We start from the raw sequence: 14,325 nt of genomic DNA on the forward strand, positions 1-14,325 counted from the left end.
TGAAGTAGGAAAGTGAGATGACGAGGAGATGACATTGCGGTAGGAGAGTTGTTGGCATGAGACACGGTTATCTCACTGCTTCAAAGCGAAAGCAAACTGCAGGCTTATTTAAAGCGGTGACTTCCGTATCCGACTTCCGTTCTTACCCGGATTCCGTAGAATATCCGCAGGAAATTCCTGGTGCTTTCCGGCTACAATCCTGAAAGAATTTCATCACCACTAAAGAATACATTTTCTAGAAACAGATATTAGAAAGTGAACGTTTATTCTCATAAATTTATCGCTTCCTTTATCGACGTTCCAGCGTCTCTTTCGTGCGATTAATTAACCAGCTGACTGGTTTTACGCATTGTAATATGACAAATTCGCTGAGAGGTTTGCACGGTAGCTGATTAACACGACGAAGTACAATTCTGTGTTATATGTCTAATAGAAAGCACTGCAAGCCGGGCATAATGGGGAACAAATTGCCATCGCGTACAACATATCGTGTTATGAGACGAATATACCATAATATGGCCGATATAATTTATAACCGGCTTCAGGACGAAACCGTTCGTCCATTAAATACCATTTCCACGATCGACGCGCTAACACGATGACCGTTCTTCAGCTCGCAATGGCTAAACAGATGCGACCCACGAAACGGAATTACTAATTACCGGCCCGCAATTACGCGTAATTGCCCGGGCTCGATGGGAGGGAGTCAGCTTTTAATAATGGTCATATTCATAAAACGCATACTACACAACGTATATAACACAGCGTGAAAGTTTTGGAAACGGATCAGAGAAACTCTGAACGTTTTGCTATAGGTACGTTGCGATAATCGCGTTAGAATAATATTTACGCAGTTCGAAATAATAATTTGTCGAAACTCTTGAATCAACTGGTACGTTGCGTACATGCATCAAACGTTTCATTCGCACGTATTTCAATCTATCAACGAATTTTTCCAAATTCCCTCTTTTTCAATCATCCATTTCCGGCCCTTTTTCAAACGCGTCATCGTATCGTTAGTTGCGTTGATAGTAACAAGTTGAAGCCGACGTCCCTGAAAACATCGATCAATCGAGCAAACAGACGCGCGAATTATTTGTTTATATCTCTTTTGCACTATGTTCGTACTAAAATTTTCCTGTTGTTTTATTTAATTCGCATATCCTTCAAAGTATCTTGGTCTTCTGAAAACGCACGCATTCTCATACTTGTTTTCGTATATTGTAGAAGTTACACGGTTCTTCTCGGGCAAATACTGATCACTCGATCCGGATTTTCTCTCCACTGCTTTTACTGTAAATTAAAAAATATTATTATCATCACATATACATCGAACCAAAATATGATTCCTCCGTCTATCGGTATTGATAGGAAAGGCGATCTTGCACAACGATAACGGTAACGAAAAATCCTTTAATAAAACCAATGCTCCTAAAAAACCGTCTGTTTGAAATGAAACTGAATTTATTTATTTATTTATTTATCTAACGGGCGTAGGCTGTTTGCTGTCGGATATTACATGAATTAAACTACAAGAGAGTACGTACCATTTTTAAGTTACGATTTATACAAACTCATATAAGTCAAGTGAAATGCAAGGCAAATTACAATCGCGCAAGATATAGGTAAACATACGCATTAGGATGTGATATTGTAATTATTCTCACAGTTTGATAGTGTTTACCGTAAAAGATAAGGAACATTTATGACAGTTAAAAAAATACGGAAATTATGGAAATTCAAAATGATTTTCTCTCGTTTCTTTGCATAGAAATATGAATTATTTTGTGGATATTTATGGGAAATTCAAAGAAATTTAGACAAAAATACAAAATATGTAAATTACCTATAGTATATCATTTCAATATACACGTATTATTTAATAAATTAAACAAATCTTTGCTTACGAAACTAAATAATACTAAATAATACAATACGTTCTTTGTCGATAATTTCGTAAAAAAAATTTATGATTTATCGTCATTTATCAAGATTTGCGTAGGCTTTATTGGTGAGGGCACTAATAAAGGCGGTGATCGGCGGAGCGGGGCAGCATCGGTGCTGGTTAATTTGGCTTGGTGCCCTTGATTAAACGTCTGTCCCTTATCGGGATTCGAGTACGCCGTCCGCCTATAACCCTTCCGGTATGCTGGCTGAAAATTTATCGGCCGGACGGTGGCAAGGGTGTCGCCCTGGTATTGTTTTTCCGTTATCTTCAGTATGGTTTAGATTACTCGTGCTTCCGTAGTCGGTGCTCGCGACGAGGTTGCCGACCGGAACAATCATGGGCGGCAACGATGTCTGCCGTGTGCCAAACGATAAGCCGCCAGTTAAGCTCGACACAAAAGCGCTCGCTAGTGTGTAATAGCAAGGTACTCTGCCCTTGGAAATATTATACTGACGGAAAAAGAACTAATCGATCAACTTCGAGGTCGATTTATTTGAAAATGATTCCTCAAGCAGCAAAGAATTTCGATGTAACTTGAGATTTAAAAAATTATGCAAGATCGAGATATGGAATAGTAAGAATTAAAGATACCTCCTGTTTCGTTTCTTTTTAATTGAACTATTGCAGACTTTGATCGATCGATTCTTCGACGAGGAAGGAAGTGATATAAAATCAGAAGTTAACGTTTATTTAATGGAGGTGAGATTCGACGGTTGCCATGCTATTTGAAAGTCAAATTAAACGAGTAAAGAAAGGGTAGAGACGATCGTAACGAGAACGAATGGGAAACCGATGGTTGGAATCGCTGAAGATCGATAAGAAGTGCTGAAAACGACGCTGAGGACTCGTAAAACGAAGAAAGGGAGGAATGCTATATAGCAGATAGGATCTGTCATACTTTCACTCGCACGAGATTCGATTTGTCTCGTTCATCTACCATTCATTACTCGAGTAACGAACATTTCCTCGTACTGAAAGTTTACATTAATTCGTCCCGATTTCAAAAAAATCGCGAAACTCGTCGATTTAAAGGACTCGACGACACCGAAACGAAGAAAGTTCAATTAACGAGATAGATCGCGTCTTGCATGTTGCAACGCATCGTACGGCGTACGAAAATCTAGTTAAACGCATATACACTCCATTTTCGCTGACATCCTACTCACGAACTTCTGTTGTTATCAGATTCCGACTGAAAATTCGACGCGTTATCCGCGATACTGGCAGAGTCACGAACTTCCCATGAATCTGTGTTTCTGACTGGCCCGGCCGCGTTACGTATCGCTACCACGTCGAAAGCTTCTGTTTTCCGATCGAGACATCGAAATATCACGCAACGACTGAGTTTCTTCCTTGAAAGTAACTACTTTTGACAAATTTCGCTCGTTCTCAGACTCTAGCTGTATTTCTACGAGCTAACAAACACACGTCACGCATACCTGATATCTGTCTTCTTTTATCATTTCCTTTCTTCCCTGTCTTTCGTCTTCTGTTCGTTTTAAAGGCAATCTTTTCCAAGACAACGACGACATTCCATGCAATCTACCGTAACGACCTTTGATGTCGAATCTCCCCGTGGCCAATGAAGATAATGTTCGTGTCTGCCGTCCGTGACCTGAGTCGATAGTATCTCATGATAACGAGAGAAAAGAATTCGTTAACGAGCCGCACGAGCACGAGTCAGAGGGTGGGTGGAGTTTCGCGTGCGTGGTCGGCCAAGGTGTCAATGTTAATTGCGTCGAAGAACTTTCACGTCTTGAACAATTCCGAGCTGTCCCGTCGTTACGTCCATTCGTTTCAGGTATTCGACAGCATCGACGTTGATCATTTTCAACAAGTTCTCTAGGATATGAGCGCGGCGGTGCTGTCAGCCGCGAAGAATAGTTCAGCTTCCCTTTTCGCGAGAACAATGATATTTAAAGGCATTTCTCGTAGCCAATTCGACAGCGATTTATTATCTAACCGCGAGAGAGAGACTTACAAATTCAGCGCATTCACCGCGGCCCACCTTGTCAGGCGAAAATCACGTTTCTCCTTCAAATTCACCTCAGAAATTCGCATCCATCAAAGTCTTCCTTTCCGCTTCCAAATTTATTCTGCTCGTCCATTTCGAAAACTTCGTCCATTAATATCGCTCGTTGTCCCGTTAAATATCAAACCTGGAATTTTAATTGCTCATATGGTGCCGGGACTGAATCCGACTGGGATATCGAAGTGTACCACGAAAATTATGAAAATGTGTTATTATTCGCAAGCTGGTTGATTTCAGCGTGCGATAAAATTGTCATTTTGGCCAGGATATCATTTTCGAGAATTCTAGCACGTACATTGTCGTAGATAGCGCATTAGCGCAAAGTGAATTCAACCTCCCTCGGAGCGCGTTACGCCATTACGAGAATTACCAACGCGACTGCATTGCCTCTCTCTGTTTTTCTCCGTGTTACCGTAAAATTGCCCCGTTTATTGGGATTCATTGTTGTCCTCGTTCGGCGGCGCGCTCTGCCGTATTTACACGAGCTGCAACACACCAATCGGACGAAGAACGGGATGAGTGTCGGCTGCCAGTGTCAAATTAATTTCCGTCGTGCAGCATCATTGTCGCCCCCCTCGGCCCGATAAACGTTTTCGAGAAACGTTACCGTTTCAATCCCACGTCATAGTCGGCGTTTTACCGAATAATAGCTTCTCAATAAGCTGAAAATATTGTCGAGCTCTTTGTTCGCGATCATAATTAAAGCTTCAATTTCTTTTGCAAATAGTAACCCATTATCGATGAATGCGATACACGCTCCGTGCGTGATTTATATGTGAAAGAAGAGAAGGACGCAACTTCCACGCAAAATACTCCGCTGCAAAGAGTCTCTTTTGTTACGTTTTCAGCGGCGTTTCATTAAACGACGCCATTCTGCTAGGGATGTTTATGTCGTTCGTTGAATCAGGTATTGTTCACTTAACTGGCACGATCCTAGGTGTAACATTCATTTAATGGGCACGATGGGGGTAAAATTGCAGCGAATCATGATTTCGTCGGGTTCCATAGAATTTCAGCCCGGGGCCAGGATAATCGGATTCTCGTTGGGAGTGCTTTCATGCGATTCATTAGAGCGCCATTTATATTTCTCGATGGTGAAAAACGAATCAATCGGGCAAAGTATGTTTAATGACAGCCGACCTCGCACGATCTCCTGTCAAATACCAGTTCCAACGATTGAATTTTCTACATAACAAACGAGAAGCTAAATCGAGGGGAAAAGAATGGTAGACGAATTACGTTATATCGTGCACTTAAAACGATAAAGACGAAACAATGTCGCGTAGCGATTTTTTGTCGCAACTGTACCTGGCAGCGTGTTTTAACCTTTCTGTAAAAAGTTGTTGTTCCACGATAAAACGATACGCCAGTTAACATTGTTTACGGCTCGTTCGATTCCATAAAATCAATAGACCAGCATGACGCGTCGATTAAAAAATATTCCAACATAGCGACCATTTTCCCGCGATTCGACGAGCCTATCATTTTTATTCGTTCGATTGAATTACGGTCGGTTGCTTATTCTCGAAAAGTACGAACGCGTGTCCTTTCTCATCGACAAACTTAAATGTTATGAAAGCACACTGTCAGCACGTGACAATATCCACTCGTAAAGCCGTCCTTTATCTTTCTCTTATTCAGAGTTTCTCGTAATCTTACGGAAGTTTCATTTCAGGAATATTCAGCTGTTCAACAATCGTGTTGTTCAACTATAATCAAATTATACTTGTTTCTATTTATTTTAATAAATTAATAAAAATCGCGAGAATAATGCATCGTGCTCATCGCGTTATCGTTATCCACGTACAAAGATAAAAGTTATGCATTTACGCGAAAATATTTACGAGTTAATTAAATATATAAGTGGAACCTTTGAGAATAGCAGCTCAAGACGTTTCAATTCACTCGCTGTCGCGTTGGTCGCTTAATAGAATCAGAAGAATTTCTCCGCAGTATTCGCCATGAACGGAAGAAAATTTACTTTTTCATGTTTATTGCTTGTCGTTTTACTGCAGGTATGTAAAATTCACATTTCCAAGTTGCCTGAATCGCAATGCATGCCACTTGCTTTTAGAGAGAAAGAGAGAGAGAGAAAAAAAATGAACGATTTTGACGACCGAGAATGAAGCATCAAAGGTTTAAACTGAAATAAACGAGGTATAAAGTTCATGCAAGAAACGCTGAACGTATCGTGAACGCACGAGAAACTTTGCAATTTAAACGAGTTAACTTGTTTTTAATTTACGTCACTCCAATGTCCATGACACGATTCTCAGCGATAAAATATATAATTCATCTTCGATCGTTACTCATGCGTCTCTTAACGGCGACATGAAAAAAGGAAACAGCAACAAAATGTCAATATTAAACGAAAAATAATTAAAGTACTCGTATTTATTTTTCAGATGACCGAATCTGTTACTGAAAATGTTTCAATCAACAAAATTCTATCGGTATTCAAGGACGTAATTTTACCGCAATTACGGTCAACATCCAGTAAAATCGCGGAGCAGTTAAACACCCAACAGATGTACGAACCAAAAACTACTACAATGTCACCACCAATTTTTATGCAATCCAACACTCCTTTGGCAACTAATAACTCGGTAAATGATATTAATTACATATCAGATGGTATAAGTATGAATAAAATAAATATAAATAGTTTTCTGAATTGTCTACACTTGAAATAAACTATGTAAAACACGGTGATGATTTAAATGCAAGTTGTTAATAATTAAGTATATGGAATATTAATAAGTTCACGAACAGTAAAGAATACATACTGTAACTTTTTAAAATTCTATCTATTAATATATTTAATAATGAGTTAGAATTGAATTCAGGAGGGAAATTGTTTTCGAATGATTACTTTCATCTTGTGGACGCAAAGAAATATAAAATGATCGAGAAGAGTTTGAAACGTAGAACAGATATGCGTACGTTTGCAATCTAACATAGAGCAAAAGTTTATAGTGACTTGTTTCCACAAAGTTCGTTTGCCTAGTGAAAGCCGCCTGGTAATAATTGAGTTTCAAGCTTAATCGTACAGTTTAGGTTCGGCTTGTTTGCCATGATTTAACCCAAACTACAGGTTGCGCCATACGCCAGATCGCTCCAATCGCAAGTCGACTAACTAGATAAACATGATAAATATAACTTCGTTAAATCGCTGCGCTGTTGTTTGTAACAATACAGAAATTCATCGACGTCGTAATTATAGGATAACATGCTTAGGATAACACGAAATAGATTGTGCCAAAGCTCGAAAGTACATCGTGCGATTCATGAAACTATCTGCAATTACTATACGATACTACTATACTTGTATACTATAAGTATACAAAAACGTCTCATATTTGTGCGTCGTGCAAAATATTTTAAAATTTAATTAGAAACTTAGAGAGACGCGATTATGTCGGTGAAGTTGGGAACAAACCTGAAGATGAAAATAGAAGTTACAAGATATTTATTCCAAACGTACACTCCGCAGAGATTATAAAAATAAAAATTTCATGTATACAGATTTTTGGATTTATTCGAAATTTTACTAACAAAGCCGTAACTGTGTCTCATTTCAATGCTAATAAGGTTCCAAGAGGTTTTCCATATATGTCAATCAATTCAACAAAACTGGTTTATAAACAATTCAACAAAACTGGTAGAAATTGCAATTGCAGTTTAAAGTTGCATCAACGTGTCCCCGTTTCTATTACGTTATCGAGTATCGTTGCGAAAAGAACAAGTTAGCGGGGTGGAAATCAGTCAGGAAGGAAAACAGATAGAACCGGCTCCTTACTTATGCACGGTTTTATTAAATACAAAAATCGAGGTACTCAAACAGATATAGAGCAGTGGTAGCTATTGTATTCAATGATTGTACACAGGCAAATAACGCAGCGGCCATCAATGCCAACCGCTTGCAGCGTTGGTCCCAGTGGTTGTCCTTGCACAACTTTTCCCTTCCTTGTGTCGTGTCGGCGCGATCGCCAACGCAATGTCAACGAATGCGCTTGTCTAGCCACGTTAGCTCGTGCAAAACCCACCTTAGAAAGTCCCGATTCGCCAATCAACTGCCTCTATGGCCACATGGCATCGACCGGTTTCTAACAAGCGATTCGATTTTTCTTTTACAGGAACAACAAGCGACGAGTAAAGAAACGGACGTACAAGGGAATAAGCAGTTTGATCTACAAATGGTACAGAGGAACCTTAAGCAGCAATGGGGATGCGCTACCGGTAGAGACGGACCCCGAGGGACCGGAAACTATCGCGGGCGGTGCTGTTCCTGTTGATACGACAACGTTACTTAAGGGAGTCTCGCCGAGTGCGATCGTACCTAGAGGTGAAATCAAATTAATTCTCGCTGATGCGAAGGCCGTCGAACTTCCGGAAGTACTCGTCACCGTGCTCGAGCTCGATGCTGAACCCTCGATCCTTGTTGGCTCTGTAGTATCTGCAAATAAATTTCGTTACACTGGAATAGAGCATATGTAAATAGTATCGATGTCACACGATCCCAGTAACATAATTACTGTTGATCTTCCAGGTTCTAGATGAGGTTGATTTAGTGAGTTGTTTACAGCTTGAAGCTTTAATCAATTCGAAGACAGATTCCTATCATAAAACGATCTCTAGCAGCTAGTATCTTTCTCATTTTGTATCGAGGAACAGGATAGATGACAAAGTTCGTTCAACATAACGCGCCCCTAAATATTATTCTCTATCGTATGAAATGTCTAATATCGTTTTATCGATCTTTTACTCCTTCCTTTTCAACAAATATCTTTTGTCCTTATAGATAAATATATGTATCAGTTACTATATATAATATATGTATCAAGACTGGGAATTTTCTCTTTTTAATTGTTACGTACATATAGACGAATAGATGCATTTTTTAAGGATTTAAAGATAAATCTTACCTGACGCTAAACCAGATACATCACTGGTTTGTTCAGCACTTATGTTGCTTGAAACCGACACATTGGCGACCGCACTGGAAGACACGCTGGCAGATTTAGCGGTTGCCGAAGCAGCAACACTAGCAGTAGTCACTGCTTCAGGTGTGGAAGCTTCAACGCCAGCCGGTACCGGTATCGGTGGAACGGTTGGACCAGCGATGATAATAGGCCCGGTGGAGGGACCTATTACGGCGTTTGCTGACGCTATGCCTATTGTTTCTCTAATTGCCGTGGCCGTGACGTTCGTCGATGCTTTCGTGGTCGATGATTCTTCCGCGCTTTCGATTGCAACAACCGCCTTCGCTGACGCTGCAACGGCGCCTTTCTTTGTTTCTGCTTCGGCTGACGCTGCGTTATTGGTGTCTGCGATAGCGACGGAATTGTCGGATGGCGCTACTAGCGTTACCGCGCCAGCCGAAGCTCCTTTAACGAGGACTGTATCTTCTGGCACAGCTGAGGAAGTGGTTGGTTCTAAAAAGAAAAGAAAAGAAAACGAAAAGAAATACAAAATAATAACTTTAGCAACTTTTCATAACGATAGCAACTTTTATCTACTTTTCTCGTAATCGTCCAGTACGTTCTCCTGAATACGTTCAAATTTATGGATGTATTAAATTTGTAATTCGCTGAAGGAACGTGGTACAGATAAATTCTTGGCTTTATGTATCTCGTAAAATGTTCATGTTAATAGTAGGAGCCGGTACTGTTTGTTTATGTAAGTCGAATAGTTTTAAATATAGGCTTCAATTGATGGCGCCATAAATATTCAGATTGAATTGAAAATCCTTCGAAACAACCCCGGCTATTTCGTTGCCTCTCTAAACTTTCTAAATCCCGAAGAACAATCGTGCGTTAAATTTTATCCCAAATGATAAATTACTTAGCGTCGTTGGAGGAGGAGAGCTGGTTGCGGGAGTTCCTGGAGACACGATGGTCACTGGTCCGGAAGACGATCCCTCGACGACAGTTTTTGTTACGGGGCCAGCAACTATGGTTTGAGCTTTCTTGGCCGGTTCCGCGGGTAACAGGCTCACCGCAGGTGCGACTCCATAAACTGGTGCAACGAGCAATGGTCCCGCCGATTGTCCGACGCCCACTATTTCATGATAAGGCCAGCTGCTTGCGCGAACGGACGTTAAGAAAATCGATGCCACAAACCGTAACTGAAAACGGATAAGGCGTGATTTATTAAGACGAGCGTCAGAAACTATCACGTGGGTCGCGGCGACACAATAGTTGAAATGCTTTCTTGTAATCTTACTCGTAAATATCTCTCCCAGGTATTAAACTCAAACCTAAAAACACCTTCGCATCAACTCCAGTGAATATTACGATAATCAAGCGTATACCCTTCTGTATTACCCAACACTATGGAAAGAGAGAGAGAGAGAGAGAGAGTCTATCATTCGATTTAACGAATCAGGATTTGAACTTTGACCTTTGCCGAGCTCGATTCTGTCGAGTATGTACTTAGGTCCTAAATGCACGGTTTCTCTCCAAGTCTAACGCTCGAACGTCAGCTATTCAAAACCACGTTAAGAAGTTTCGAAATTACCATTCGAATCTGCGTTATCTCGTGCCAAATGGAAGCTATGTTTTGTTAACGAATGTCAGCTATTTCTTCTCGAGGATTTAACAAACGTCGACTGTAATAAGGATAACTAGATTGATCATAGTTTAAACATGATCTGCTGCCGTGAGTCGTGTTAACGAGACGGCTGATTCGAGAACAATATCCGACACGCATATACACGATCCAGTGGCCACGGATAGAATCACATACGCATCGCGAATTTGCATAACTCGGTTTTCCGGCAGACGTGCCGCGCATGAACACGTCATCGCTGCACCCATCGTTGCATCTACGTGGACAGCATTAGGCCAAATTTTTTTAACGCCGTGAACGCTCAAAGAAAACTCCCTTGATCATATAGGTATTAAGTAACGATCGAAACTGATCGACGAATCGATGATTGGACTTGCGACGAAACTAGGATTCGTAACGATGAGAAAATTTTGAAAAATATTGCGTCCATACCGTTCTATCATTAGATTCTAGAGAATCGTAATGATAAAAAAGTTTAAAGATCGATCTTTCATAGCAGAGATTTCAATTAGAAGAATAAATTGATACGCGTTATTATATTTCCGTACTTTAACGCGACGAAATTTCACCGTCATAACTGTCAGACCATTATCACTGTAACGCGACAATTATGCGACGTATTTAAACGGAATCAATGGATTACCCATCTTAATCAAAGTTATAGAACGCGGCCATACGTTTCAATTATCCGACTGTCAGCTAACACCGCGGCGCTCTATATATCAATGAAACATTGGTCAGAGACGGCGAGCCGTTCATATTTCACTGACGACACGAAAGTGCATTACGAGCTAACAGATTAAAGTTTTCTCATCAGGAACTGCTGCACGGATTCCCTCTATTTTCGTAACAATTTCTTCTTCGACTTGCTCGATGAGCTACGATAAAGTTTCTCAGCTTACCAGCAACTTCATGGCTCGGTCCGTTCGACAAATCCGTTTTTCTTTTCTCTTATTATCTCTGTATCCCGCGGAATTTTCCCGCCAGTATACCGTTGTCTACTGAACCATTTCGAACCGGCTTGAACCGTTATATAGTCCATTACGTATAACCTCCGATGATGAGTAAGGAAAAATGGTCACCGCGCCCTGTTTCCCTCGCAAAGATACAGACTCTTTGGAATTCCGTGCGCAGAAAAGCAGAACAAAGACGCTGGCCTGCACGGTCTGTGCCCGTAGTGCACAATTGCTATGACTTGTTGCAGACCAGTTCCCTGCCGACTACCACTTTCCACTATTAAGATGCGAATCGGATTTTGGAATGTTTTGCAATTTGCTTGCTTGGTGAGAAGTAAAAGTTGCTCCTTTGTACTTTGATTCTTCTCTTGCGCGAGACGGTGAGCTTTGATTACGATGCAGCTACGTTTATTGAAGCGAAGCTGTAGTTAGCGTCCGTTTAAATGAACACTTGTCGATTGAATCCACTTATCTGAACGCGAACTGCTATTATGCGAGGAATTATAGGCAGTGAAGAGAATGAGTGGACTTCTATTATAGAGTCTGCAATTATACGAAGTGTTTGTTCCACCGATGGGATCAGATAAGTGGAATTCTACGGTGTACAATGTACTTTTATCATTAAACAATGAAGACAGAATGAACAGATGCACTATTACACAGAAAGCAAAGATTTAGATGTCTACGAACGTTAAAGATTTTCCTAGGATGAAGGAATCCTTTCCAAGAATTCTTAACTCTATATTTATCTTCTATCCAAGTAGTATCTCAGTAAAAAAAATCAAGAACACGATGTGATGATTTACATCTTAGGAGCAGATGTATTCTCATCCGGCACCTTGGAAGATGAAAGCTCGCGAGAGCAGTCCTTGCATCTGTTTCGCAAACGGATAATAAAATTATATTATCGTGTAGCGCGCGCACGTGGAATAAATAGCGTTCGGGGAGGAAAAATAGAGGCCACGTGAAAAAATGGAATTGGTGGCGCGTGGATACGGTCAATTGCTTTTGTATGTTGTAACATTTGACTAGACTTTCAAGGCAGCATTTCCTGCTTTCCTATATCGGCGATCGAACATTTTAGTCCATTGACCGCCGCGTATTCAAGGCCGTCTCACGCAAAATCGAAAGTCAGTTTCGCAACATCTCGCGCGGATTGCATCTTATAATCGAACCCTAAATTCAACCGCAGCTGATCTATCTTTCTCCCTCTTTCGACCGAAACCTTGGGGTCGATCGTTAGACGTAACGAGGCGAGTATATGAACAACTAAAAGAAACATGTTGAATAAAAAAAGAAAAAAACATCTATACGTAGCTGCTGTAAAATATGCAAATATATCCGTGGCCCCGTTCTCGGCGCGAAACTTCTGCAACATTCGCGCGCCGTTGCGTGCGCAATCCGCGCCATCGAGATTTCTGATGCAACATTGGCGCTGTACGAGTTCATCGTTTTAGATCGCTGTCTTGATTTACGGATTCAAGTCCCCGACCACGCCCGCTCGCGACAAGCCGCGATAGCCTGGCCACTATGAAACCGACTGACACGCGTTCGTACGGGGTGGATGACGTACACGGCGTAGATATAGGTTGGAAAATAAGAGTATAAAAGACAAAGTCGAAGCTAGGATTTTCATCAGTCGCTTGCTATTTCGAGTTCGAAAGAAGCTCAAGAAACCCAACAAAATGAAATCCCTGGTAAGATTGGTTTGCAAACACGGTTGTAAATACCAACTGTAATCGTTTGTAATCGTTGATAATCACGATGGTTCACGATATTAATGATCTTTATTGAGTGTCATGTATAAGTACAATATGGTAACAAGAGGATTTAATTGTATTTGAAGTTGATCCTTTTCGCCGTCGTTGCCGTCGTTGTGGCCTTCCCTGAACCAGAACGAGAACGCCGTGGAATCCTTGCGGCTCCAGCCCTCGCAGCCCCAGCATGGGTTGCTGCTCCCAAAATCGCTGCTGCCCCCGTTGCCATCGCTGCTCCCGCTGCTAAACTCCTTGCGGCTCGTAAGTATCTTCGACTTTATCAATTAAGAAAAATATGAATATCGTGTACAATAGACAATACGATAGACACGTGTAATAGAGGAAAATACACAACTGATTATTTCTTGCTATGGAGAGATCGATATCCAGGGTTTTCTAGGGAAATAACATTTCGATAGATTTTATTATATTTTTTTTTATTCATATACCGTCGATACATTTTGAATTATGCATTCATTGGAAAATACGTTTTCATGGAAGTTTGGTTACTCCATAGTGTTGCTATGAATAATTACAATGTTCTACGAAACAGTACAAATTAAATGTAAATTTTCTATTCTTTTTTTCAGCAGCAGTTGTAGCTGCTCCCGCCCTGGCCGCCCCAGCGTGGGGATTGAAAGGATGGTAAATCACTATTTAATATCCCGGCGTAACTGGACCTGAAGTATTACAGTGAACATCGACGATGGGAATTTTTTCTCATCGTGAAAAATTCGAATTTGGCGATTGGTCACACCCGACACCCCTTTTCGGCCGCAACTCCGATCGATCCCCTATAATCGGCGCCATGGAAAATTATACATTTCCCCCTTCCCATTGTAATTTAAATTTTTCTATCAGATAATAAACTTATTTTAAAAACCACAAAAATACCTGCCTGCGTTATTTTTCTTCGAAAACATTGAGCTCTCTAATTTGTGAGGCTAGTAAAATTCGACAAATGAAAAGGAACATAATCGAACTGTATCGGCGGTGTAATCATTCGTACACAATTTAATTGAAATGTGTATTATCCAGAAAATTTCCAACGATTCAAAATGT

At 40.7% G+C, this 14,325-nt stretch overlaps 2 protein-coding genes across 2 annotated transcripts; one reads left to right on the top strand and one right to left on the bottom strand.

Moving 5' to 3' along the window:
- Nucleotides 1-7,775: 7,775 nt before the first annotated feature.
- LOC138181769 (uncharacterized) lies at nucleotides 7,776-11,569 on the bottom strand. Its single transcript, XM_069116912.1, has 4 exons — nucleotides 11,453-11,569; nucleotides 9,825-10,107; nucleotides 8,906-9,415; nucleotides 7,776-8,436 (listed from the first exon to the last, which is right to left on the bottom strand). Exons 1-4 carry the CDS (start codon nucleotides 11,462-11,464, stop codon nucleotides 8,171-8,173), a joined length of 1,071 nt encoding a protein of 356 aa, XP_068973013.1. The 5' UTR covers nucleotides 11,465-11,569; the 3' UTR covers nucleotides 7,776-8,170.
- A 1,480-nt stretch (nucleotides 11,570-13,049) lies between these two features.
- On the top strand, nucleotides 13,050-14,154 carry Apd-2 (apidermin 2). The gene is made up of 3 exons (XM_069117066.1): nucleotides 13,050-13,203; nucleotides 13,353-13,524; nucleotides 13,854-14,154. The coding sequence occupies exons 1-3, from the start codon at nucleotides 13,192-13,194 to the stop codon at nucleotides 13,910-13,912; spliced, it is 243 nt and encodes an 80-aa protein (XP_068973167.1). The 5' UTR covers nucleotides 13,050-13,191; the 3' UTR covers nucleotides 13,913-14,154.
- The last annotated feature ends 171 nt before the right edge of the window (nucleotides 14,155-14,325 follow it).

Source organism: Bombus flavifrons, chromosome 7 (genome assembly GCF_040668555.2).
Source record: "Bombus flavifrons isolate JBK064 chromosome 7, iyBomFlav1_principal, whole genome shotgun sequence".
NCBI classification, from domain to species: Eukaryota; Metazoa; Arthropoda; class Insecta; order Hymenoptera; family Apidae; genus Bombus; species Bombus flavifrons.